The 27,955-nt window shown below is 47.3% G+C and overlaps 1 protein-coding gene across 2 annotated transcripts; it reads right to left on the bottom strand.

The window, feature by feature from the left end:
• Positions 1 to 5,011: 5,011 nt before the first annotated feature.
• On the bottom strand, positions 5,012 to 20,475 carry TRA2B (transformer 2 beta homolog). 2 transcript variants are annotated; one of them, XM_041416201.1, is made up of 9 exons: positions 20,333 to 20,475; positions 14,047 to 14,180; positions 10,488 to 10,650; positions 10,047 to 10,235; positions 9,131 to 9,246; positions 8,205 to 8,288; positions 6,438 to 6,500; positions 5,913 to 5,986; positions 5,012 to 5,418 (listed from the first exon to the last, which is right to left on the bottom strand). In XM_041416201.1, exons 1-9 carry the CDS (start codon positions 20,366 to 20,368, stop codon positions 5,408 to 5,410), a joined length of 870 nt encoding a protein of 289 aa, XP_041272135.1. In that variant the 5' UTR covers positions 20,369 to 20,475; the 3' UTR covers positions 5,012 to 5,407. The 2 variants fall into 2 exon arrangements, with proteins under 2 accessions (XP_041272135.1, XP_041272136.1); XM_041416202.1 differs by lacking the exon at positions 5,012 to 5,418 and having other exon boundaries at positions 5,905 to 5,986.
• Positions 20,476 to 27,955: the final 7,480 nt, after the last annotated feature.

Consider the following 27,955-nt stretch of genomic DNA (forward strand, 5'->3'; position numbering starts at 1 on the left):
AGGCTTTTTTGGAAAACAAGAATGTGTGAACCCTTCCCAAGCCAGATGCAACCAGCCATCACTGCGTGTGATCCCATTGTCGGAAAGGCTCCAGGAGATGCCGAGCCGGTGCCAGACACTCCAGCCATGAGCTGTGCACGTTCTCTGCCCGCTGGTAGATGGCTCCTGCAGCCTCTGGAGCTCTGCTGAAGGGTGTCCTCAGGTCACCAGGAGCTGGTGTCACCGCCTACCTGCAGGTTAAGTGACATTTTTCTCGCTCCTTTTGTTGAGAATAAAAGCATAATCCTTGTGGAATTGCATCGAGGACGTGATTGGAGGCAGAAATAAGGTGCAGAATAATCCTGGCTGGGTGGGTGACAAGTGGCCTTGTGCTCTTGGAATGGAGTGTTGTGTCCAGGGCCAGGCGTCCCTTCCTGTGCTGTGGGGGGTGAAGGGCAGTAATCTGAATTCCCCAGATTTTAAGGCAATTAAGGACACTTAAACCACCGCTCCTCCTGCTGCTCCATCCCACTGCCAGTCTTCCCTGGCATACGGAGATGGATGGAGTAGGAATAGCGGTGACGGGTGCTCAATGCCATGCCTACAGCAAAAATAGATGTGGTTGGGCTGCGATGATGCAAAGCCAGAAGAATCCTTCTCCTCCGATTTCTCCGGCTGTGCTTTCAGAGCAGCTCCTGCCTGGCTGTCATTTGTCACCGGTGCTCACGGCTCCTCCATCCCCAGCATATTTTTTGGGGTGATTTTAGGCTGAAATCGGTTGATAAAGTCCTTTCCAAAGAACTTGTTCAGGTCACTCCTGCCTCCTCAGGGACGAGCTATCGACAGGAATGGGGCAGGAAGCTGCAGGTTCATTGTGTGAGGTCACTGCTACTGGGAAGCAGTGGGACAGACACGAGGTTTTGGGATTAATTAGTGCCCACGGGATGCAATACTCATTTACTACTCCTCAAATCAGCCTTCTGCTAGAGCTGGATGTAACAGAGGAATCTCCTGCCGTTACCTGCGTGAGCTCATCCCTCCTGCCCCTGATTTTTGGCTTCGCAGAAAGAGCTCAACAAACTTCTTCAGATGCCTTCCCAACCCCATAGAGCTGACACTGTTTCCCAGTTTTGGTGGATCTGTCTTGGTCCAGATGTGATGTTCAAGGGAAGTCTGTGCTTTGGGGAGGAAGACTGCAGAGCACTGGTACAAAACAGCTGGAGAGGTGACAACAGATGGAAAAAACGTCCTAAAAGTGGTTCAGGATCCAGCAGGAAAGGGAAAGCATCTTCCAAGGGCAGCCTTGTAGGCAAGATCATTCCTCCCTGGAAAAAGATGCTGGCATGGAATGAGTCTGGAATGCAGCAGCAAGACTGATAAAATGAGCAAAAGGCCATGAGGGGCTGAAGGAGGGTTTGTTTAGTCTGGAAGAGGACAGGATAACCCACAGTGTGAGAAGAGCTGCCTTGAAAAAACAGGACAAACTACGAAAAAAACCCAGTGTTTGGTCGATTGGACACAGGAAAGAGATGTGTTCCTCAGCTGGGGGTTTTGGGAGGAGGCTGGACAAACATCTGGGACTACCAAATCCGTGTTGGGGCCAGCCCAGGGAGTTCCTGAGTCTCCTCCCAGCTCAGGAGAAACAGTCTGGCCCACAACTCCATTTTATCCCAAACCTTTGATAAGTCTGTCTTGGAGCAGGCAGGTTGGGATCCACGAGGTTTCATCACCCTGTTCTGGCAGACTGGTCTTACTGGGAATTGCACTCGGGTCACTGGTTTGGCTTCTGCTAACAGAGCATTTGTGTTGGGATCTCTCCTTGGATCCCACATACCCAGAGGGTGTTAGGAACAGGACAGAGAAATGACAGCAGGGGGAGGGAGGATCCTGCCTCGAGCCAGCAGGGATGTGGAGGCTGCAGTAATCCAAGAGGGAAAAGCCCAGTGACCTGGCCCAGGAGGAACCCACCTCACCTCTCTGATGTGCAAGTTTTCCCTGAAGCCTTAAGGATATTTTTCACTATTCATCACACAGAGAATCTCAGGAGAGCTTCATCCCACCCCTGCACTGTTTGGATTGGGAATAAGGTGGGAATGCAGCTGCTCATTGCTCCATGGGGGACACCTCTGGCTGCAGAGACTGCATAGATCAGGCAGTGCCAAAACAAAGCCCCGAGTAAACCCTGCCCTAAAAATGAACCCATTTCCTTAAGGAAAGGACTTGGTTTGTTGTCCTTTGTTTTCCTGAGCGTGTGGCAGATGACTCCGTGCCACAATGAGCACAGTGGGATCAGGACATGCTGCCAGAGCAGCTCCCACCTGCCCCTCACCACTCTGAGCAAGCCACCAGGCAGCTCCAGGCTGGGCTGATCCCAAATTTCCCTCATGTAGTGGTGAACTGTCTGAAATGGTTTTTGACTTTTAGAAACTTCCCAGCTGGAGAATGGTGCAGCTGCTATGGAGGTGAGGGAAGAGCATGAAGGACTTGCATGGATGGAGGCAGCCCACCTTGGGATGATGGATTATCCCTCAGGAAGAGCAGAGCTGAGAAAATAATTAACAATTTGGTTGGAAAACACATCCTTGCTTTTCAACGGTTTTGCTCACCCTTTGCTGGGACATGAGTGAAAATCTACTCACTACTCAGTGATTTCAGAATTTTCCAAGCCTGCAACAGTTGGGAATGCCGAGGTGGAGGCACTGGCATGGCTGGGTAATTAAATTCGTGTCTGTGTTAATTACAGCTGCACTGGGGCTGAGCATGACTCATATGTTACCAATGGGAATGGTGGACAGGCACCAGGAGCTCCAAGTTTTGCTGACTCTCCTGAGGTGACGTCAAAGGTATGGATCTGTGGGAACACAGCGTGGAGCACAGGCCAGGTGCCAGAGATGGGCACCAAGGAGGGTCCTGTGGAGCTGTACACTTTCTATCCGAGCAGGAAAATTAAAGGATCAGCTTCTCCCAGCTCCAAAGCAGCTCCATTGGGATAGGAACACCTGCCTTTTGGGGGATCAATCTGCAAAATAAATTGCTTGAACCCCAATGAAGGAGACGCAAGGAAAAATTGGATTTTTAGAAGCACACAGAATTCCATGAGGAGCAGAGAGCTACTGTACTGCTTGCGTAAGGGGTGCCTTAACGTACTGAACCCATGACTGCCTCCATACTGCACAAGTCCCTCAAGGGCCCCTCCTCATGCCCAGGGAAAGCCAGGAGATGCCACAGGGACAGGAGCCTCCCCTGCACAGGGAGAGGCTCAAACTGCCCCAGAGGAAATTCCACCTGCATGTGCAGGGAGAGGACAGCAGCACAAACAGCTCCTGGTTTCCTTTTTCCCCTCCACGTGCTTCCAAGGTTTTTATTTGTCCTCTGCTGACAGGAAAGCAGGTCTGGAAAGGGCACAGCCTGTCATATCCAGCCAGCAGATGCTGCTCCAGCAGAGATTCCTCGCTGCCCTGGTGGGATCCATGCTGGGGGTCAGGGTAGGCTCCCCCTCCCATGGATAATTCCTGCCTCACTGCTGACAGAGCACCAGGCCAGCCAGCTGTGGGGTCCAGCACACATCCCACAGCCACCTGCCAGCCGTGCCACAGGGCAACACTACACCCTGGGAGCATCTCTGTCCAGGCTGTTCCTGGACTGAGAGCCCTAGCAATGATTCAGCAGCAGGAAGTGCTGGACAACAGGCTCTCCTCCCCAGGGCAGCTACAGCAGCTGCTCCCCCAAACCCCAGAACAGCTTTAACATGGGTTATTGGGTGCATTGCAACAAGCTGCTGCTCATGGCCTTTCCTCTGGCACCCTTGGTGGAATTTTCATCTGGATCTGAGCCTTACCAGCAGCCCTGGTCCTCACAATGACATTGAGGGGCTGGAGCACGGCCAAGGAAGGGAACAGAGCTGGGGGAATTCAGCCTGGAGAAAAGGAGGCTCAGGGGGGAACCCTCTGGATCTCCACAACTTCCTGACAGGAAGGGCCAGCTGGGGGTGGTCAGGCGGTGCGCCCAGGGAACAGGGACAGGACAAGGGGAAATGGCCTCAAGCCATGCCAGGGCAGGTTCACATTTGACATCAGGAGGGATTTCTTCATGGAAAGGTGGTCAGACACTGGAAGGAGCAGTTGAGGGAGATGGTGGAGCCCCCATCCCTGCAGGGATTTTAAAACCCTGTGGATGTGGCTCTTGGGGACATTGGTGAGTGGTGGCCTTGGCAGTGCTGGAGAGTGGCTGGAGTCCATCTTAGAGGGCTTTTCCAAACTAAATGATTCCATGATGCACCATGGCCTTGCAATGCTCACACCAAGTGTGGACCTGGCACAGGGATTTGGGACACTCGGCACAGGGGCCATGTGACACATTGCAAAAAATGTGTCACCAGGAGCAGCCAACTCCAAAATGTGTCAGCAGGAGCAGCTCTGACAATTTAGAATTACTACTACCATGGTCCTCCTGTCCACTCTGGAGAGTAAAAAGGAAGTTTTAACAAATACCTGGATAATTTGTAAATCCCTAAGACACCTGGTGCGCTGCTGCTGGCCACTTCCTCTCCAAGCAGCTGAAGCAGGTGGTGCCTGTTCCCTCAGTCTCTTCCTCTGCATGATGGCACACCATTCCTGAAACTTTGCTCCCTACATCCATAGAAATCACCAGTTTTGAGCCTAGAAATTTCTGTTATTTCCACAAAACCCCACATTCTCGCCACAAACCAGTGTGGAAAGCTCCTCCAACACAAGATTAAAAAATAACTGGCTCACAGATCCAAGTGCACAAATTCACTACGTGGTATGACAGATACACGTGAAGTGTTGGCCCAAAAGCTTTAAAATACAAGAGGCGACAGCTGAACACCCAAATGAGGGACTCAGTGCTGATTTCACAAGTGAGAAATGGACTTGAGAAGCACCTCAGGTGCAAGTTCCTTGTGGGACACCAAAAGACTGGTTCTTCCTGGAAGGAGTGGATGGCACTTGCCCTGAGATTACCTCCACGCTTTTGTTTTCTTGGCAAAAATAAGGAGGAAAAGAAAAAAACAAACTTCTTTTTATTTTATTTTCTCACTTTCGGAAAGCATTTTACACAGGTTTGGATCTTGGGAATAACTTGGAATCAGTAGAAAAAACTTACTGAACAGTTTTTGTCTTTACAATAGAAACCTTTCAGGAGTCAAAATGGAGACTAAAAAAATACATGCAAAACATACTCCTTTCAAAACACAACTGGAAACAAAGCACCAAACTACACAAATATGCAGAATGAAACAGCACTGAACACCACAGAAGTTGTCTTCATAAAAGGTGTAAAAGTCACCTAATTCACTAGGCACTGTCACTTGGTTAAACAGAAGAGACAATAAAAAAATATTGTCCACAAACTCGCAATTTCAACTCAAAGGCTGTAGCTAGAAATTCCTCTACGTGTCTGTCATGCTTTAATAGCGACCTGAAAGACAAAAACCCAACAGTCAGACTTCATTGATTGAGAGATTTCTGGCTAAATCCACTGCCTCTCCTCAAACTTCTATCAGATGTCCTAGAGGTAACCAAACTCCCAAACTCCTGTTTTAACAGAGTTTTGGAGGAAGAAACAGGATCTCAGACTCAAAACAAGGGCTGTTATCTCACTTGGTTTTTCCTAAGTATTTACTCTGTCCTCAAGGTTTCTCAATGAAGCATTAAAGGAGCTGTGGCTCAATAAAATATCCACACCAAAGTCAATCTTAGTGGACACAGAAGCTCAAAAGAAGTTCAAGGAATGGGAAGTTTACTTTTGAAACATGAACTGTGACTGGGCTAGGCCCAGGTATGGTAAGGCTGAATGGGACTTGGAGCAACCTGGTCTATGGAAGGTGTCCCTGCCCATGGCAGGGGGTGGAATGGGACAAGTGCTAAGGTCCCTCCCAACCCACAGCATTCCCTGAGTCCATGGCTACTTACGAGGTGAGTAGGACCGGGATCTGGACCGGGATCTGTAGCCCCCTCGGCTGTAGTACGGGGACGGTGACCTCCTCCTGTGACAGGGGTGACACAAACAATCCCTTTGTTAAAACCTGCACAGGTGAGTGGCAGCAGCTTTATGTGGGTAGCTCTAAGCCCATCGTGGTCTCAGGAATGCACTTGGGAAAGCTAAGGAGCATGGGAGACCCGATCAACGTTTCTACTGGGTAACAAAGCCAAGATCTGAATTCTTTTTTGTTACCAGTATTATTTGTGACTAACACAACAAATACAAGCTCTTGCACTCACAATCTGCTTTCATGTGAATTTAGTCTGAAGCCAGGAGCATCCCACACAAGCAGGGTAAGCCAAACCCACCTTCACTTTTAATCTGAATTGCTTGTCCAAGGTGAAGATGTTCTTGACTTACAGTCAGTGCTATAGCCAGACACCCCCAAACCTCTCCAGTCCAGGCACTCCCAACTTTTGTGTTTCCTTGCCTAGTTCCACTAATCCAGTACACACCTGTAAAACTGATCCCTGTCCTGAACAGCTCTCCAGCCTCCTCCGCCGCCGCCACCTCCTCCTCTGTGAGGACAAAAGCAGAACAACTTTTAGGAATTTAAAAATATAAAAAGTTCACTGTACAAAACTCCCCCATCATCAGAGTAAGAAAATGACATGAAGACAACATTAGTTCCTACACTGGGTGATGCTGAATTACTTAATTTAACACTGATTTTTAAACACATACCTACTCAAGGAAAACCCTTTCACTTATTATTTTTGAGTAGCAAGATCAACTCGTGAAAAACATTGATTTCAAGGTGGAGGCAGGGAAAACCCTTCTATCCTGACATTTTAACACTTTAGAGTCACATTTAAACAAGAACTGTGATGTTATTTGTTATGGAGAACAAAAACAACACCTTACAGCATTAATATTGAGTGTCTGGAATGGAACCTCTTCAGATTCAGATGAGCAAAGCTTGGCCAAGAGACTAAATCAAGTTTCAAGTCTTCCTCAGTTGTTTTTGGGGGATTGCTTTTTTAAAGTTTATTCTCTTACTTACAGACAGTTTTTCAGGCAAAATTAAGCCTCCCAAAGCAACAAGGAGAAACTGAAGTCTGAACAGGACAATTCCCATCTGACACTGCATTTCCCTTAGGGCATTATTTTCACAGAGGGCAGGGAATGCAAAGGAATTGTTACCAGTGGAATTTGTAGGGTGGGGTATGCAACGCTCCACTGCATCTTGAACAATTCCAACTTTTCCTTCCTCAGGGAAGCCCTCACAACATAGCAACACTTCTCTCTTCCTCAACCAACCCCTGTCTGTAGGAGGGGAAAGTAGCACCATGACATTTTTCAATTAGCCACACACAAGGCATTTGTGGCTCCATATTTATTCACAGAATCCCAGAACGGTTTGGGCTGGAAGAGACCTTAAACACCATGCAGAGGCACAGCCCTGCCACAGGCAGGGACACCTCCCACTAGAGCAGGTCACTGTCACTGGCTTTCTCCTGACCCAATCCCAGCTTCTGGTAACATCCACAAACCCCTGCCAGAATGAAAAGGCACCACTGAAGCACTGAAGACCTGGGCCCACACCACAACTTTAACACAGCAACACATAGGAATGTTTGGTAGTGCAGACAGAAAAAAATCAACTCTTCTTTTGTGTTCATCTTAACAGTGTCCCAGAAATTTTGAGGATTTTGCTGGAAAATGCTATCATCAAAACCAATCATGATTACACACACATCCAACCTGACAAGGGATGTTAAAAAAGCCTTTTAATGCAGATATCCAATCCACAATTCCTTATTTTTGGCAACATCTGAGGTGTCATAATTATCAGCAGGAGATACTGGGGACCACAGAAATTTCCCACTTTTTATCTACTACACTGTGCTCAAAATATAAGCTGACACTATAATACCAACTCAAATACTAATCTGCTCCATTTCAGTGCTAACAGATGAACCAACTAAAGATTCTAAAATGAAAATGCAAAGAACACACTTTGTTCTTCAAAACTTAGTGCAGATTGAGAAAACATTTTGGACTAAGCTAGGCCACAGGTCAAACACCACCAAGTATTTCTCAATCCAACCAATTTGATTCGTACTGAGCAATCATTTTGGTGGAGATTTCACAGGAAGATTCCAGAACGACAGCGAGTGCAAAAATATTCTGGAATAGATATGTAGGATGAACTGCCTAGTGCTTACACAGGCAGATGAGAAAGAGTTTAGAAAGCAGCAACATATTCCAAATATGCTCACCTGTATGACCTGCTGTAATAGTCACGGTCATCGTAGCCTCTGTCATAGCCTCTGTCATAGTAATCTCGTCGCCGTGAGCTGCCACTGCAGGGAGTGAAGGAAATTGCATTTACTAAGATACAAAGCTCTAACTTTGTCTGCAGTCTCGTAAATTTACCCTCTTTAAACTAGATTGTATTATTAGGTCCCGTCCTTACAATTGGAAGATTGTGAGCACTCCTGTTTTCCCATCAGTGCAGGTGGGAACAGGACTACTTAAATAACTGCTTTTTAAAATGCTTGAACCTTCAGTTGTTTTTCTCAACCTTTTGGCATCACAGGCACTACAGGAATTCCATTATGAGACACGTCTTCATCACCTTTTAACTCTGAAAAAGCTCCTGTTCAATCAACTGACTAAAAAAAAAAATCAGAAACCTGTAGTCTTAACATCACCAGAACCATCAGTAAGCTGAAAGTCTTGGGAAATGAACGGGGCAATGACTTGGGAAAACAACTGACACTGTTGGCAACATGAAGTCAAAAGTGCAGTGTGTGAACACCGCAAACTGCTAGGCCCTAATGCTAACTGATCCACCCAGCTCCTTGACCAGCACTTTTTCATTTACTCTTCAAAACCTGAGCTTGCAAAGGACATGAATATTTGAAGGTACACAGGAAAACTACTTAAAATAATTTAGAAATAGTCAAAATGTCTTCCTGTTGACACAAGCATTACTACTGATGCTCATGTCTAGTGTTTTCGGTGTACAGCACAGCAGCCACGAACAAGGAAACACAACATTAATGTGTAAGCCCAAGAAACCAGGAAAACCACTCAGGATCAGGTCTCTCAGAGGAGAAACAGGAGATTTTACAAAATAATGAATCCCATCCTTTACTGGCTGGGGGGGGGAAAACCCAACCAAACCATGGATAAAACTTACTAAGTGGGTCTTCCCATATAGATTCCAGGGGTAGGTGTGTGAGGTCTCTTTGTTATGGAAAAGTCTACTCGGATCCTTCTTCCATCCAGCTCCATACCATTGGCACGTTCCTTTGCCTAAGGAGTGACAGAAGAGCATCAGGTCTACGTACAAACTTCAGCAACAACAAGAATTTCTAACCACTGCTTCAAGTGTTAAAATGTTCTAAAACACAGCTCAGTTTGGAGGCAGGTCTGAGTGTCACATCTTGCAGTGAATGTACCGTGTAAGATACTCTAGGCCAGCTGGACTTAAGTGCCAGTAACCACTGAAAATGTGATTTCTGTGGCATTAAAATCCTGAAAGAACATCACTGAGCAATTGTTTCAGTGCCTCTGACATGATTAAGAGCAACCTTTGAACATGCAGATGTAGGGAAATGTAACTACTTCATCACACAACATGAAACACAGGTTAAAATAACATCACTAAGGTATTCAAATACATCCTTCAAACTACCATGACCTTGAATATAGTATCAGAGTCACAAATAAAAAGTAAAAAAACAGAAAAAATTATGCTTTGATTTTTTTTTTGTCTGCTACGTAGCAGGACCTACACATCAAGCTCCAACCTAAAATGGAAGACTTCAAGCCAGATGTGGACAAGACTGGACATTTTCTGGAGTGGAGTTTATGCAGAATGTAAGCCTTGTTCCAGCCCATAAAGGGCAGCTTTACAAGGATTGCTATGAGTGTAGCGTTCTCCGCTTGGGTGACCACAGAAATCCCGATCCATTCTGCAGCACTAGTAAGCCCAAATTCCATGATTACAAGATTCCAAGTATTTTTCAGGCCATTAGTTTCCCTTGGCTATACCCTGTGACAGCACACACACCCCAGGAGCTCGGAGCCCAGCACTGTGTACCCCAACCTACTTCCTTGGCATCCTCGACGTTCTCGAAGTAGACAAACGCGAACCCTCGGGAGCGCCGCGACTGCTGATCGTACACGATGGAAACGTCGGCGATGGGCCCATACTTGGAGAAAACCTCGCGCAGGTCTCGTTCTGTAGTGTACAGACTCAGCCCAAACACTCCCAGGCAACAGTTTGGATCAGGATTTGCCTAAAGGAAAGGACACAGATATTAAAATCAAATTTGGTTTATTTGCAGCGCAACGTATTTCTCAAGTTGTGACTGTCAGTTTCTCAAGTTACGACTGTCAGGTGAGGCTGAGATTTGGGTCACCTGCTAACAGAGAGTAATAAATTACACCTACAGGAGCACAAGCCTTTCACAAAACCCCTCTGTGCTTCTCAGAGCACAGACTGACTGCAGGATGCATGCAGGACCATGACTCATCCCTCACACACGTACCCTGTTCCCAATGTGACGTCTGCGAGTAGACATGGGGGAATGGCTGTGACTGTGCCGTCGCCGGTAGTCCCGACTGTACGACCTGCTTCTGGATCTCCTGTGGGAGCGGGAACGGGAGCGGGACCTGGTGTAGTGTCTGCGGGAACTCCTCCTTGATCTAGACCTGAGGGGAAGAAGAGAAAGGTACAGTGCTGGGCTTGTTGGGCTGTTCAACATTTCAAAAATCCATCAGACAGTCACAAAAAACTCAAATAATTGTTTTGCAAAATCCTGCAGTAGCACATACCTCAGCTATAATCCATTTACTCACTACTCTCAAGGACTGTGTGCTAAATCTTTACTATCAGATTACTGCAGATAGTCTCAGGGCATTCCTGCTGCAGTCCAGGAACTTGCACTTGATCACAGTCAGCTCTTCCTTCAACAAAGCTATCTGGGTGTGACACACTAGTGCTTAGAATATTCAGTGTTTAGGTAAAAACAAGTGGGGTGGCTTTCTTTTCATATGTATCAGACAAAGGGAACAGTAAATATGCCTTAACACAAAGCATGCACCACTAAGGGGGGCACTCTCTTTGTGCTGCCTTGGGTGACACTGAAAAGCGAATGCCCCCAAAACAGAGCTGAACACAACCTGAAGAAATCAATCCTGAGCTGGCTCATTTACCTGCTGGTATTTCAGCAGTTATTTGGCACTGTTTGTCCATGAATATTTACATGTTCACACTCTTAAGTGCATTTATGCAAAGGTGCAACTGCTCACTAATTCTTTTTCCCCAAAAATATTTTCTTACATCACAAGCTCTGTGGACATGAGGTTCTGAACCTCTTCAATTCCTTCTCCCAAAGCCTCACCCCTCCCAACAGCCAATCCTAGAGAAGCTGGGCACTCACATGGGGCTACTACACCTGATCTTGGTGTGCTGATGGCTGCACTGAATAACCTGCACTCCACACCACTCCAAAGAAAAACCCCTCAAGGCTAAGAAGTGCAATAAACAGTGTAACAGCCAATGGATCCGAGTCACAAATTCCTGATTTTCAGGCTCTTGTGTCTTGTATGTCCCCTTCCTCTAATTCCACAGCAGCACCACCCCACTGGTGTGAGGGAAGCTCTGAACCCGAACTGCTTTTACTCCTGAGCATTTAACAGCTTCTTCCAGGATTTCTCACCGAGTGTCACAAGGCAGTCAAACTGTCCAAACTATCTCCTCAAAAAACACCTCCAACCTCATCAGGAGACAGCCAGGGAGGCTCAACTTAAACTGCATATTGATGTCCAGGAGAAATTAATTCAGCACGTCCATTACAGCACTTCTCACTACGTATTTATAAACAAAACATTATTTTTGGCAACAAAATTTTTAAAAAAAGAAAAAGAGAGAACTTCCCTGAAGCTGGGGAAACAGTAAAAAAAGAGAGAAATTATAATATCAATAACAAAAAAAAAATAAAAAGAAGCTCCACACATGCACACAGCCACATTTCAGCCACTGATACAAGAAAAAAAAATTAAGGAAACACAGAACTGATATTTCAGGTACCAGAATGGTATCAGCCTAAGATAGGAGCTACAAACATCAATAAAAGTAGACTTTAAAATCAAGTACATCCACACCCCAACTGATAAAAACACCAGGACACAGGTTGGTTCCCAAATCAAAGTTTAATTTATAAAGCTGGTAACTCGAAAATACATTTGCAACAGAAACTACCAAGAAATATAGAAGTTATCACAGGGTTATTTCACTGGGGAAAGCCAGAGTTCAACGATCTGCCCATGACCACATCTCAGTGTGTGACAGCACTAAACAGAGATTAAAGTATGTTGTTTCTAAATATGTGCCTCGACACAATTCTGTCCAAATCTACTAATCAGCACTAAGTCTGGCACATAATTCCATTATTTCCAGCCACAGGCATCTTCAAGACAGCTGTTAAATGCTCAGGAAGCCATGGTAGTTATAAACTTCTAATTTTTGGTCAATAAAAGCCAGTTGCCAGAGTATTACTTAAACACTGTTTATTGCAAAAGTAAGATTTGCCAGGTCTCTCATAAATTCCGTATCTTGTATTTCCTTCCTCAGAACTGTGTACCACCTCTGACTGCACCTTTACTCAGTGGTTATTCTGCAAGTGGGAAATGTTTTAAGGAGTATGGAATCCCTGGAGTCCCATGGATGAAAGGGCAGAAGAATATCCTGGGCAAGTGTCCTGACTCTGCTGTTGTCATACTAAAAGGTTCCCCAAAGGTGCTTTGCAGCTTCCCTCCCCTGAGATTTTCAAACCCCAAGTGGATAAAGCCCTGAGAGGAGGGTCTGAGCCCAGAGCCCTGAGCAGGATCTGGGACTGGGCCCTTCCTGAGCTGCCCCACCATCTCTCACTGCTGGCACTCCCCAGGTCACTCCCATTCCACACTCACTAATGGTATTAACTCTAACAAGTATCTATTCCTTTTATTTGACACATTTCTTCTTACATTACAGGGACTGCCGGGTGCATGATATGACACTTCTGACTGTGCCTGAATTAAGCAAAAAACCTCATTCTTCTGCTGTCAAAGCTTCCCAATTACATTCCTTTTCACAAAAGCCTCTCTGTTTGTTCTTGCAAGATTTAGCACACTGTTTGATTATGTTTTCAACCCTGGTTGATTGCTGACAGCACAGTATCTTCCTTCAGCCTGCCTCCCAGGCTTTGGCAATTCACTACTTGTTCACACTAAAAGTGTGTTGTGAACAGCTCACCTGAAAACCACACTGCTGAAACCTCACTTTTTTTAGCCTGAATGCCTACAAATGAGTAAAGAAACGATCAACACATTAATTTCTGTAATCAGCAGTCAACTATCTACTCTTTTTAGAGGGATTCTGAGCCTGCACACAGGGCAGGTGCCTGTTTTGGCAGGTGAGTATCAGGAGAGGTAATACAGTGCAACAGGCACGTGGGTGTTTGTGCTGCCACATGACAAATGCAATAAGCAAGTTCTCCACAACTTTTCTGGAGAGCTTGCAGTGCTGTCTAATATTCAAAACTTCCTACCCTGTTAATTTTCAAGTTAAAGGTATTTAAAATGTCTGTGAAAATTCAGTGTGAATTTCTGTGACTGTGAAATTCACATTTACCTCTACTGCTTCTTTCCACTACTCCAGGAGCATCACTGCTTCCAGTGAAGAAACACAATACATGAATGTGCCTTAAAATGGGAAATCAGCTGATGCACCAAACTCTGTTAATGCACAAAAAACCTAAGATCCAGAGTTCCTAGTACTCTACTCTCAGACACGAGTCAGTATTCCAAGAGATAAAAGGCAGGCACTTCCAAAGTGTATCAGCAAGGATACAAACGTACATAACTGATTTAACTGTTGGAAGAAGCAGCAAAAATATCTGAATGGATATAATTAGGCTTTCCCAATCCTGAAACCACACACGCCCCTTTGTATTCCAAGTCCACAGAAGATCCACTAACTCGGGAAACAGAGCTGGCTAAGCTGGGCCACCTCTGACAATCATCTGACTCGTGAGGAGGAGGAAGAGGTAAAAGAAGCAAACTCACCTGGATTCAGACCTGGATCTAGATTTTGACCTGGAGCGCCTGGAATCCTCCTTAGAGCGAGATCTTGCAGGGGTGTGTCTCCCCGACTTGCCAGACCCATGAGCACTTCCGCTTCTGGAAGCAGAACGGGATTCCTGCACGCAGATATTGAAAGCCTAATTTGTACACAATTCCTCGTTCACCTACGGGCTGTAAACAAGCTCCAGTGAAATAAATGGTAAATATTCATAGCTATGCGTCCGGGCAGTTGGCATTAGCACTGCCTAGATTTTTAAGGAGGTTTTTTTCCCTGGTAGACACTTCTTTACCCTGCATGTACTTTTGCTATTAAACAGATAATGCATGCATGTTTAGCAAAATATACAGGGACACATAAACAGACTAGTAATTACTTAGCGTAGTGCTTTCAGATTCCAGATTACTTCTTATCTTAACTTCATTTTTATTCCTTTTCTTCATTCTTCCGTTTCAAATTCTGACTTCTTTCATCTTCCCCACTTCACACAAATTGCTCAATATTCTACAAGTGGGACTTCTGGTCTGATAATTAGCATGCATTCACTTTCTTTTTTTTCAAATTTCAGCTTCACTTATTCCTGAGCTTCAAATAATTCTCATTTATAAAACTTGTCAAATGGCGACTTCCGCATTTTCCTTCTTCAACATTAACCTTAATAGAAAAAGAACAGGATGAAGAATATTTAAGAACTCCAGGATAAAATCTAGTGCCAAAACTGAAACTAGAAAAAAAAAAGTGTTGTGGACTTTTACTATAAATGCAGTTCAAGAATTGAATCTACCAAACCCTACAATTTTATCAACAGGTTCAGTTAACTCATGTTTAACTTAGCCCTAAGTAGCTGAATTTACTATTTATGCCTACATTTAACAGCAACTACAACTGGATCAAGTGAGTACCTGCTAAGGAATTGTAGCATCAGGAAACTCAAAATAATTTGCACTGTCAGCCACGCACTGAGACAAAATCACCAAGGAGTGACTCCAGTGAGGTCCTGCTGCGGCCACTGACGGATGTGCTTTTGAATGCAGAAAGCACAGCACGCTTGGTCCTTCCATGAACTCCAATTATCTGAATTTTGAGCCCCTTCTGCAGTTTGGCAGCCCTGGTGTGAAGGTTTAGGAGCACACCCCCCCAGCTGCCTGCACAAGTGGGATTACATGTGCAGGCTTTGTGTTTCCACAGAAATCTGCATTCCCCACTGACCAGAACGGCACTGGAGCCCCACACTCCAAACTGCTCTGGACCAACACCCCACCTGCTCTTATTTACTCTCTCATTTACTGGCAATCTCCTCTAGCAGTGACATGACCTAATTAGCACTTTCAACTTAGGTATTTTTATTTTTAAATCAGTATTATGCTTGGCTTTAATCATGTGCCTTAAACACCTGAACACACGAGTAGAAAGTATTCTTCATTTCAAGATATAAGAGAAAACTTAAAATTCAGCAGAATTATACTTCTTTCTAAATTTAGTGTAAATTCTGATGAAGAAAGCTCACCAATGACACTGGGTACCAGATTTTTTTCCAAAATCCCCTGTTTTATCTTTCTAACATCTCTTAAACCTGAACACTAACTTCATGGGAATCCTGTACTAAGCATTCAGAAATTCATTTGCTAACCCAAAATTCACACGCTTCAATCACTTCCATACATCTCCAACCAAATGTTACCATTTTACAATTCCCTACCACACAGGGGAAAGAAACATGATGCACAGGACAAAGCAAGTTTGCAATTAATCCCAAGAGCAACAGAAATAACACAAAGCTGGCCAAGGCTGTATTCTTCATACAGATGAATAAGGTTTTGTTCTAACTACATCTTCCCAGGTACTAACACTGAAAAGGGTAAGGGGGAGTATTTAGGAACAGTTTAGGTTACAATTAACTAATTTAACCTAAATCCATTATTACCTTCCAAAGAAAACACTCCACAGAGATGAGTTCTGAGTTAATATATTAATTTTGCCATAAGAAGCCATAGCTCTTTAACAAAGTTAGAGAAAGCAAGATTGAAGAAAGACTAAAACCCAAAGCAAGGCTGCTTTTCACCTGAGGAAAAATGCTTCAATTCACAAAAGATAATCTGGGCTAAACAGAAGGAGCTGCGTCCAAGTACAGGTGGAGACCAGAAAAAAAAAGGAGAAATGCAGGATCGGAGGGAAGCAGTTGGGAGGATTTTGCCCACAAACACACCCCAAACCCTTTTTCAGAACTTTTAAAAAGTCAAAAAGCTTTGAAGAAATGAGTAGAGAACAGGCAAGTCTTCATATATTTGGTACATTTTTCAGGCAATCTCTGATGTATTATGTTATGGTTGATATGGAATCTGGACACTGAGGAGCAGAGCAGGAAGAAAATGTCTAAAAGACAACTACCTACCAAAATCAAAACAATTTAACAGCTGGTCTATTTTCATTCAACTGCTTTGCATTTCACATTTCCCAGTCTTTAAAAATCCGCTTTTCTCCCCCAGTCATCCTTCAATCCACCAATTTTACAGGATTATTGCACTTCTTTATGGCAGCCTTAAAGGAATTCAATGCACCTCACCTGCTCTGGATATCACCAGCACTGGTAACAACCTCCAAAATTACCACGTTGCCCCTTTTCCACCCTAAGCCCCAGGAAATCCTCCCTATCCAAAATTCCAAGTACCAGGGGCCTGCAGCACTGCAAATTTATTTTACACCCTTGAGGGTTCACATCAGTCACTCCCACAGCTTGTTTCTCCCATCTTTTTTTTTGTTGTTCCTTGTATTTTCTTTTCCTACTCTTTGCTCTTTCACTCTGTGAATTTTAAATTACTGAAAAACATCCAGGAGTGGTCCTGGCATGGCACTGGAAAAGAGGGAAGAAACAACCCTTCTTTACCCTGTCTATATTCCAGCACTGCTGGTCAGCAGATCCACATTGGTATTCACTAAATAACAACCATTTCTTCCCCCCAACCTGAAGTTTGTCAAGTGTGAATTTAACCTCCCTCCCGACATCCCTTGGTCTTTATCAACAGTTCCTCCCCTTCATCAGGCACTTCTGGAATGCATGTGGAAGCCCTGAAGTCCAGGCTTGTGGATTCCAAATGGTTCATTCCAGACCTCGAGCACATTTCAAACCAAGTGCTGGGATGATTTTACCAGCTCTAAGCACAGTCACAAAGAGCCTTCCAGCCAGGTACTCTGAGCAGGGAATGTCCCAAAGCAGGATTGTTTGGGGGGCAGTAGGCAGGAAAGGTTTCCATGGACAGAAGCAGCTGGAAAGTAGATGATGGCCAGAGTTATTTGGATTTCTGAGATCCAGGTTTTCCTCACAGGAATGGGAGTTACAGATTTCAGTCAGTAATGTCAGATACAGAGAAATAAAACTCTTAAGGTTTTATGATCATTCTTTCTATGAAGTTATGAATTTCCACTTGTTTTCCTAAGGAAAGGTGCAGCCTCACATGACACTATCAGATCTGCAGCCTCTTTATTCCAGATGTCACTGTGCTGACTCCACATTCCCCAACCTCTCCCTTCAGGAAGCTGCCTCCCTTCCCCTGAGGGACACGAGATCACTGCTGGGGGAGCTGGGCATTCACTGGAGGGAGAGCAGACCCATCCCTTCCCACAGGTTTCCAAACTCCACAGAAAGAACACAGCATGTTCTGAAAAATCAGGCCACAGCTCCCTCCCACCGCCTCTGCGGGCTCCTCCAGTGCCCAAGCTGGAAGGAAATTAATCCACCAGCAAAACCCAAATTATCTTCTGACAGGTCTGGGCACTGAACGAGCTCCCCAAGAGGTCCCATCAAGTGCCAGCTGGTGAGGGAGGAACACAGGGCATGGTCCATCTCTTTGGTGGCACTGAGTGATCAGCTCATCTCAAATTGCTTCCTCAGACCTCCTTCTCACACAATTTAGTAATAAAAAAAAAAAACCCACTCTTTTTTGAAAATAAATGTATTAAATACCTTGTCAGTGACCTGTAAACTGGGCTTTTACACATAAAAAACCCCAAACAAACAAAACCCCCCACCCTGATTTGCATGTTGAACAGCTTCTGACCACATACCACGCCATCACTATCATAATTAACTAATTCACAGGGTAGGAGTCATTAATTTGGCCTTTAACTCGTCTTTTTCCAACCCCTCCAAGCCTGAATCCCACGTGCTTCAGTGAGAACAATTTCAGTGAAAACAAAATTAAGTTGGAAAACCATGGTATTGCAGCATAACAGCATCTCAAGTATATTCAAGTATTTAACCATTTACAGTTTCTTCAGTTCATTGCAGCATAACAACAGCATCTCAAGTATATTCCAGTATTTAACCATTTACAGTTTCTTCAGTTCATCCCCCTATGGGACATAAGCTGTAAAAGAGAATTCAAGTGGGGATTTTTTTTCTTCTTATCTTTCCTCCCCCTTTTAGAAAACGCCATAATCCAGAGTAAATTCGTGCTGTTGCTTAAACAAGTCCCATTCCTGGCGAAAGCACCTGGAATTTCTTCATCCCAAAAGCTGCCACGAGGGCTCAGTCAAGTCAGGCCTGCAACCCAATGCAGCTGGAAACGGAGTAAAACAAGATCCAGCTGACTGCATTCCCAGATCTGACTGGCTGAAGGAACACCACTACGGGAGAGCAGGAGCTCAATTCCTGCTGGCAGCCTGCACTTGGGACAGCGTAAAGACAGTTGCAATCATATTCCAGATTATTTATCCAAACACTAACTCAAGTCTGCAGAGACTCCAGCTTGGAAAAGCACAAAAGTCATTGACTCAGTAAAACACAAGCCTTAAATAAGCAAAAAAATAACACTGGCAAGAGCAGAAGGAAAAGCAATCCCTGCTCCAGTGTGGAATAGCAGGTGTGTAGCTCTATGGTTTCACCTTTACAAACACATCCATTTCAAACAACTTACCTATTTAAAGGTCACAAAAGTTCAGACATAATTCATTCTAGACACTGGCAAAGACTGCCTAAAAATGCTTTAATACATTTTTTATATTAAAAATACAATAAAACACCAGACAACCATTTCTGCCCCAGTACTCTGCGTGACTGTTTCACACAAAAAGACTTTGCTATAGAAGCTTTATCACTTCCACTCTTTCTGACTGAAAATATAATGCAGATTTATCCTGGCAAACTTTATTAAGACTACACTGGCTTCCAGTCTGACCTTCACAACAACTAAAGCATCTTTGTATAAAAACTAACACAATTCACCCTGAGTAAAAAACACCCCCTCACTAAAAAATCTTCAGAGTGAATGAAGATACCAATGAAAACACTGGTGGTGCTGGCACGACCCTATTCCTTAATCCCTGTCTTTCACCATTCATTCCCATTTTTAGCCCCCTAAAGACCAATCTTTTCTAATCTTACCTACACCTTGAAGTAGAAACACTCACATATGACACCTTCTTATAGTGAATTAATAAGACAAAACCATACTCTAAGAAAGATATTGCTCAGAATTACTACATTTTCTAATGTTTCTTGCCCCCTCCAGTTTAAAACTTAGGAACTTATCACCTCCACAACCCCCTCTGCTGCTGCAGCAAAATACATGAATTATGCTAAAAAAATCCCCAAAACACAGTAGTGACCCTAAATACAGGCATCAAAGGCAAACAAGGCTGATCCAGTAAATAAAAAGCAATTATAGATGGGCATCACAAACGCGAAGCTTAGCAAGTCATCTCTTTCGACATTAATAAAAACTCTTTTGGACAGTGAGATCTTTCCGAAGCTAGGAGCCCTGGGAGCTATCCGCTGCAGCTTTCACAAAGCCAAGGGGCTGCCTCCATTATCAAGTCTAAATTAAAGGAGAGCCCGAGACACCTGGACGCCAGGCCGGAGGAGCAGTTATCGTCACAGGGGAGAGGGAGCGAAAAGCGGTCTAAATTAGAGAGCAAATCAAGAGTGGATTGCAAGGCGGCTGTGGAGAGAGGCTAACAACAGGAGTGCCCTTCCGCAGGGTGGGATGGAGGGCTCGGGGCCCCTGAGGGCTCGGGGCCGCCATTTTGTCCCTCCCGGGCGCGCGGTCCCGGCCCAAGATGGCGCCGGGCGCCTCATGCGGGGAGCGGCCCCTCCGCCATCGACCCCGCCGCGCCGCCTCACCCGCCTCTCCGCTCCCGCGGAGGCTCCGCCACCCGCAAAAGGGGACATGGGGGGACACGGGGGGACCGGCGCCACCCGAAGGCGGTGGAGGGGTGTGTGGGGAAGGGAAGGGGAGGCCCGGCCGCGCAGCGTGCTGGGGCTCCGTGTATTACCCGCTCGCCGTAGTTTTGCTCCCCGCTGTCGCTCATCGTCCCGTCCCACTGCTCCCGCCGCCGCCGCCCGAACCGGACACGACCGTCCTCGGCGACAGCGCCGTCCGCGCGGGAAGTGACGAGACCGCGAGGCCGCGCGCGCGCGCTCGGCAGGACACGCCCCCAGGGGGACATCCCTGAGCCGGAGGCCGCGCCCGCGCTCCAGAGCCACGCCCCACACGTCACCGCGCCCCAAGGGAAGGCCACGCCTCCAACCTTAGACCACGCCTTAAGGAAGAGCCCACGCCCATTGGGCGTGACCACGCCCCCTCTGTGACCACGCCCCTTGGCCCGACCCACGCCCCTCAGCCCTCATTGCTCCGGGTGCGATGGCCACGCCTCTCGAGTTGAGGCCACGCCCCTGACGTCAGCCGTGAGGCGACGGCCACGACCCCGCCCTCATGAAGCTCCGCCCCTCCGCCCCAGGTGAGGCCCCGCCCTCAGGTGGGGCCCCGCCCCCTTCCCCAGGTGAGGCCGCGGCCCTCGCCCAGGCCACGGAAACAGTTTAAAAATGTGATTGCGAGGGACTTTTTTCGAGTGTTGAAGCATTAGTTCAGGGCACGTGGGCAGGCAAGAGCGGGCTATTTCTCAGGCACCCGCTCGAGGGCAGCAGAGTGTCGCTGGAATGGCGGGCTTTCCTTCGTCCTTGGCAGTTTCTCCACAAAACGTGCAGCCAGGAGCGTCAGGAACACCTCCATTGCATCTGTTTTATGTCACAGGCAGCCCCAAAGGGCCAGGACCGTGCATGGATCAGCAAAGGACACCCACACAGAGAGGACCACCTGGACTTAAAACACACAGCTGTGGTTTAACCAAAATACCGACTTCTTCAGTGCTTTTCAAACCACAACACCGCACAAGGCTTGGAGCTGGGAGACAGGAGGAGACATGGCACCTGCTCAGCTCATCCCAGGGAGTTGCAGAATTGACTGGTTTGAAAGAGAGCTTAAAGCTCATCCATTTCCACCCCCTGCCATGGCAGGGACACCTTCCACTGTCCCAGGGGGCTCCAAGCCCTGTCCAACCTGGCCTTGGACACTTCCAGGGATTCAGGGGCAGCCACAGCTGCTCTGGGCAGCCTGTGCCAGGGCCGCAGCACCCTCACAGGGAACGTTTTTTCCCTAATATCTAATCTAAACCAACTCTCTTTCAAGTAGAAAGTGCACCTGTTATCCCACGAGCTGCTGCTGCAGGACATAATCCTGCTCCAGAAATGCTTCCGTAACCATCCCAGCAGTATTTTTTTTCACTGAAATGCATTTCCCGTGCAGTGAGGGTGGGGTAATGCCCTGCCTGCCCCATTGTGCTGTTAAAAAGCAGCGAGGCAGACACCTGAACAGGTCAGTACCTCTTCTGAGGGGGGTTTTGGACCTCTTCCAAGTGAGATTTTTGGCCGCCAGTGTTATTCATGGTGCCATTCCCCACACGGATTGAAGAAGTAGCAGCTGAGAATGGCGGGAGAGCAGGCTGGAGGCAAAGTGCAAAGGGAAGAGAGCAAATCGCTGATGGCTTTGCCCTGCATTCCCAGGTGATGACCACAGAGACACCCAGGGGGAACCCCAGCTGCATTTCCATCACCTCTGACACTCATGAGAAGAGACAAGCCAGAGGTTGCTTGGCTGCCTTCCCTCCCCCTGCCAGCCCCAGAACACAAAGGTGAATTTATCAGATAAAGAGGAAGGTGGACAGTATTTTCACAGCTTTTGCTGATTTTAAAATACCACAGGGGGTTTTTATGCCAGTGGTTTCATCTCAGTGCTTTGCTTGTTACTGACACACTGATCCTGAGCTGGAAGGGATCCACAAGGATCATCCAGTCCAACCCCTGGCCCTGCACAGGCACTCCAACAATCCCACCCTGTGCATCCCTGAGAGCCTTATCCAAATGCTGCTGGAGCTCTGGCAGCCTTGGGGCTGTGCCCATTCCCTGGGGAGCCTGGGCAGTGCCCAGCACCCAGCACCCTCTGGAGGAAGAACCTTTTCCTGCTATCCAGTCTAACCCTCACCCGACACAGCTCCAGCCATTCCCTGGGTCCTGTGTGTGGTCACAGAGCAGCCCCTTGGGAGGAGCTGCAGCCCCTGAAGAGCTCTGCCCTCAGCCCCTCATTCTCCAGGCTGAACAGACCAAGTGACCTCAGCTCCTCCTGCCTTTCTTGCAGGAAGTTTAATGGACATTTGTTTTCCAGTCCTTGGTCTGTATTTACAAATCTAGGCAGTGCTCGAACCTCAGAGACTGCAAACCCCAGAACTGCCTACAACCCTCACTGCAGGGCAAGGCATTGCCCACCTCTCCTCAAGTTCTTCCCCTTTACCAGTGGGACAAGAGGACACCAGCAGGGATAAATCATCTGGGATTTCCTAGGAATGAGGGCCTCTTCCCTATCCCATAGTGGCAGACACTCAATACTCCCAAAAATACTCTGAGAAGGAGAAGAGGGCATGGAAGAAAAGAAACAGCTGATGTGAGCATGCTTTGATCCTTTCCCTCACATTTAAATGTGAGTAACCAGGAGTCAGGGAAGCCTCCCTACCTTTGGGGAACACCTGAGCCTGCTGTGCCTGGCCTCTGCAGCAGTGACACAGAGACGTGTGAGATGATCCCAGGGAGATTGTCTCCCTGCTCCCAGCAGCACCCAGAGAGGCAGCCTTTTGTGCAGGGAGTGCAGCTGGGTTGGAGAGGTATTTTTCTGTTTGCTTAGGCCACTTCCAGCTTGTATTGCAACGTCAGTCTGGATTTGGGGGCCTCCTGGCCATGTCTCCACAGACATATTCCTGCCAGAGTTTATGAAACACCTTTTGCAGTTAAATTAACAGTCTCACCTGTGCCTTGGATGCTGTTTCCTACAGCATTCTCCCTGAGAAAATGGCTGGTCATGGCTTCAATGTGTGCACTGTTTGCTGGGCAAAAACCTGGCTGTTGGCTGGGCAGAGGGAATGGTGGGAATGGAGTTACACCAACTTGGGCTGGGCACCACTGGGGCACCCCAGGGCTCAGTGTTGGTCCCAGCACTGTTTAATATCTTTATCCATGATCTGGACAAGGGGATTGGCCACCCTCAGTATGTTCATAGGTGACACCAAGTTGGGTGGGAGTGTGGAGGGCAGGAAGGCTCTCCAGAGGGATCTGGACAGGCTGGATCTGTGGGCTGAGGACAACGGGGTGAGGGTCAACAAGGCCAAGTTCCAGGTCCTGCCCTTGGGACACACCAACCCTATGCAGCTCCAAGCTGGGGACAGAGTGGCTGGAAAGCTGGGACAGGCCCTGGGGGTGCTGGTGACAGCGGCTGGACACGAGCCCAGGTGTGCCCAGGTGGGCAGGAGGCCAATGGCCCCTGGGCTGTCCCAGCCATGGTGGGTCCAGCAGCCCAGGGCAGTGACTGCCCCTCTGTGCTGGGACCTGTGAGGCACCTCCAGCCCTGGGGACAGCTCCGGGCCCAGCGATTCAGGAAGGACATGGAGGGGCTGGAGGTGACCAGGGAAGGGAACAGAGCTGGGGAAGGGAATGGGGCACCAGGAGGGGCTGAGGGAGCTGGAAAGGGGCTCAGCCTGGAGAAAAGGAGGCTCAGGGGGAACCTTGTGGCTCTGCACAACTCCCTGACAGGAGGGGACAGCTGGGGGTGGTCAGGCTCTGCTCCAGGGAACAGGGACAGGATGAGAGGGAACAGCATAGTGGCTACATCTGAAATGCTGAAATAAGGAGCCAGTTCCACTGCGCCCAGTGCTCTGTAGAGACAGTTGTTATCAGTTCCCGAGAAGAAACAGCATAGTGGCTACAGCTGAAATGCTAGAATAAGGACCAAGTTCCACTGTACCCAGTGCTCTGTAGAGACAGTTGTTATCAGTTCCTTTTGCCAACAACATGCATCCTGTAAATGCATTTACATAGGAATTGGGTACCTGCTGATTTGCAAATCAAAGTAAAATATGTTTCTTTATGCAGAGTGTGTCACGCTGCGAGATGCACAGGAAGGAGCCTGAAGGGATCAGGATGATATGTCCCTCCCTTATAAAGAGACCAAAAAACATGGGAAAAGGGCAGAGTATTAGATTCAGGGTGGGCCAGGAGGCTCCCTCTTGCCTTCTTTCTGAGGATTTAGTGAAGGGAGCCCAAACAGACTGGGAGATGTAGGGAATTTAAAAAGGATCTGGAGAAGGACACAAAGAGACACAGGGAGCTGAACCCGCACTTTTCTCCACCCAGATCTACCAAGGGCAATGCTGCTTTGCAGCCAAGTTGTTTCACCTCTTAATCCTGTTCCTTCCTCACCTCCCCCGTTAGGAGGTCAGTGTCAGGCAAGAACAACGATTAAGTGACGATTAAGAACATGTAAGTGAAGATTAAAGATAAGGAAAAAAGAGTGAGTGAAAAGTCATGAGTAGAAAGCATTTGTGGCTCAGAGCTGCAGTAACAGCTCCCAGAACAGCAATTTCCCCCTATCCAGTTATGTGTAATCCCCAAAATTGATCCCAAGTGGAGAAGACTGCCTCGTGCCTGCCCTGTTGAGGTCTCTGGGCTGCTCTGACTACATCCAAATCAACTCCTGGTGGAAACTTTCCAGCTGTTCCTCGGCTGAGCAGATGCTGAAGTACATCCATAGGTCCTGCTAATCCATGCTGATCGAGATTGATATTAATTTTTTCAGGGTTTTTTTTCAACAGATAACCAAAAAAAAAAAAAAAAACAAAAAAAAAACACCACAAAAAAACAAAACAAAAACAAACAACATAAAAACAAAGGTGGGTATTACTTAAATTCCTGATTCCAAGTCCACCTTGGAAGTTTCTCAAATCCACCTGCACAGTTTCTTTTCAAGATCAATGGAATGAGTCACCTGCTATATTTGCCATGTTTACCACGTAAAAGGCAAACAGGGATGCTCAGCTGGGTTGTGGCATTTGCCTACTGAATTGCAGGCTGAAAAAGCCCCACTTGTGGAAGTTATGGGAAGGAGTTTGTTTGTTCCAGCAGCACACGTGTGCAGCTGCAGAGCCAGCCTGGCAGCTCCTGCTCCTCTCCACCTCTCTTCCCCCACACCACCCACACAGCACATGGACAGGCTTCCAGAGCAACAGGAACCACAGGAGGGAGTGAGCCAGCTCGTGAACCAGCAGTGAACATTGGTGGCTCTGCTGCCCAGGGGGACGGACCAGGCTCTCAAACAGCTTTTCCCTGGAGCGTGGAGTGTGGCATCTTTTCCACTGCCATCCTGCTGCAGCCTTTCCTGGCTCTGTGCTGCCCAGAGCTCTGCCACACCCAGCACCTGTGCAGCTCCCTGCTGCAAGGGGATCACAGAAACCATCCTGCTAGGAGTAACTTTTATCCCTGAGTGCCAGCTCAACTTCCTGCAGAAAGAGCAGAGGGAAGTGAGCAGAACAGAATCATTTAGGTTGGAAAAATCAAGTCCAACCATCAGCCTTACACTGCTGAGTCCACAACTGGTCCTTGGGAATAGAGTCTGACCCTCACCTGGCTGCCCCCCTCCATCAGGGAGTTGTGGAGACCCAGAAGATTCCCCCAAGCCTCTTTTTCTCCAGGCTGAGCCCCTTTCCCAGCTCTCTCAGCCCTTCCTGGTACTCCAGCCTCTTCCCCTGTTCTGTTCCCTTCTCTGGACTGACACCAGCCCCTCAATACTCATTTTATGAGGTTGGCTGTGATTTCTCTCTACTGTGGATATCTGCCTTGGGAATTCATATTTCTTGGGTGAGATAGATCTTGTCTGTTGGGAAATTCCCTCTCCTGCTCAGGCCACTTGAGCTGTGCTGTGTCCCCAGGTGGCTTCAGGTGTGGCTGTGGTGACTGTACAGCTGCTTTCTGGTAAAACAGGGCTAGTGCTGGTGTTACCACAGGACAACAGAGGGAGCAGGAGCTTTCCTGGAAATCTTCTCCAAAGTTTTTCCCCAGAAATTCTGCAGAAGCTCCTCTGTTAATTTGGCACTGGAGTGCTCATCTGCCTCCCCAGCTGTGGAAGTGTCTGGTAGACACAGGTATTCCCCTTAGCTGGCTCTTGAGGGGGAATAAAGAGGGGATGTTTCCCAAAATGAAAACCAACAGAGCCTGTGTGATATGTCTGTCTCCATCCATCACAATGACATAATGATTTTGTTGGCTCTTGCCAAACTTTGGCATTCCCTGCACGCATCTAAATAGTGATCCCACATGGTGTTGTGGACCCAGGGCAGTGACAGCTGCAGACAGGGAGTGTCCTGTGGGTGGAAGAGCTGCTGGAGAGCTGCCATGAGCATCCTCAGAACTGCAGCATGGCCAAGACTGCCGTGACCCCACACTGCAACAGTTACAGGAACAACTTGTTGCTTAGAAATGAGGCATTCTCAAACGCATGAGGCTTTTCAAAGGAAAAGGAAAGGGCAAGGAGCAGAATCCATCTCAGAAGGGCTGAGCACCTGTCCAGAATATCAGGAAAATAAAACTCTCCCAAAGCTATGTTGCTCCTTCTATCGTGTTTAACAGCTTTTCTCAACCAGGATGGTGCTTGATAGGGATCAGCTTCTGGAACACAAAAAGCTGCTCTGGGGTTGCATCAGGAGAGGGTGGCTCTGGTTGCCCTCTCAGCTGCCAGGACTCAAGAGGTGTCTCCATACAGGCACTGCCTTCTATCTGCATCTCCACAAAGTGTTAGTGAGATCTGACATGGCCAATGGAAGACAAAACCACCCCATGCAGGACCTGAAGGAATGTCAGGAAGCTATGCTGGGGGGAGATTTAGACTGGATGATAGGAAAAGGTTCTTCCCCCCAGAAGTGGTGGAGCACTTCCCAGGCTCCCCAGGGAATGGGCACAGCCCCAAGGCTGCCAGAGCTCCAGCAGCATTTGGACAAGGCTCTCAGGGATGCACAGGGTGCTGCACAGGGCCAGGAGCTGGACTGGATGATCCTTGTGGGGCCCTTCCAGCTGGGATATTCTGTGATTCTATGATTCTGTGATACCTGGGAGGGCAGACACCCATCAGTGACACTGACAAGCCTGGAGAGCAGCGTGGACATGTGGCTACCACTGGCAGCAAGGGCAATCATCCATACCACTGGCAGCCCTCAGGTAATTCAAATTCCCTGTGTGTGACTCCCACTCCAACAGCAATCCCAAACCACATCCAGGTGGTTCAGTTCAGTAGGGGGAGGTTCCACCTTTTCCTTCTGAGGCTATTGTGGGAATCACAAGTGAGCTGTGAGACCCTGCATAAAGGAATCACAGATCACAGCAAATGTCCTGGTTGGAAATGAGAGGAAAAAATACATACAAGATTTACATGCAAGAAATGGCTTTCCTGCACCCTCCATAAAGTCATTAAACAGGTTCTAATAGGCTCATTGTATAAAACACTGATATGAAGCTGGAAAGGAAACGTGAGGCTGCTGCATAGTACAGACCTGACTGAAGGCACTTCAGATATGAGCCCAAGTGCACAAAGAGCTTTTTGCTCTCTGGCTCCCACAGACCCAAAAAATGACCACAACCTACCACCAGGAATTAGTGAATGAGGTGGGGCCTCGTCAGGGCTGTGGGGATACCTGACCCCTGCTCTGGAACATTGAAAGATCCATTAGTGACACCGCAGGGCTGTGAGC

This window comes from Onychostruthus taczanowskii, unplaced genomic scaffold (assembly GCF_017590055.1).
Source record: "Onychostruthus taczanowskii isolate IOZ18803 unplaced genomic scaffold, ASM1759005v1 scaffold51, whole genome shotgun sequence".
Lineage (NCBI taxonomy): Eukaryota > Metazoa > Chordata > Aves > Passeriformes > Passeridae > Onychostruthus > Onychostruthus taczanowskii.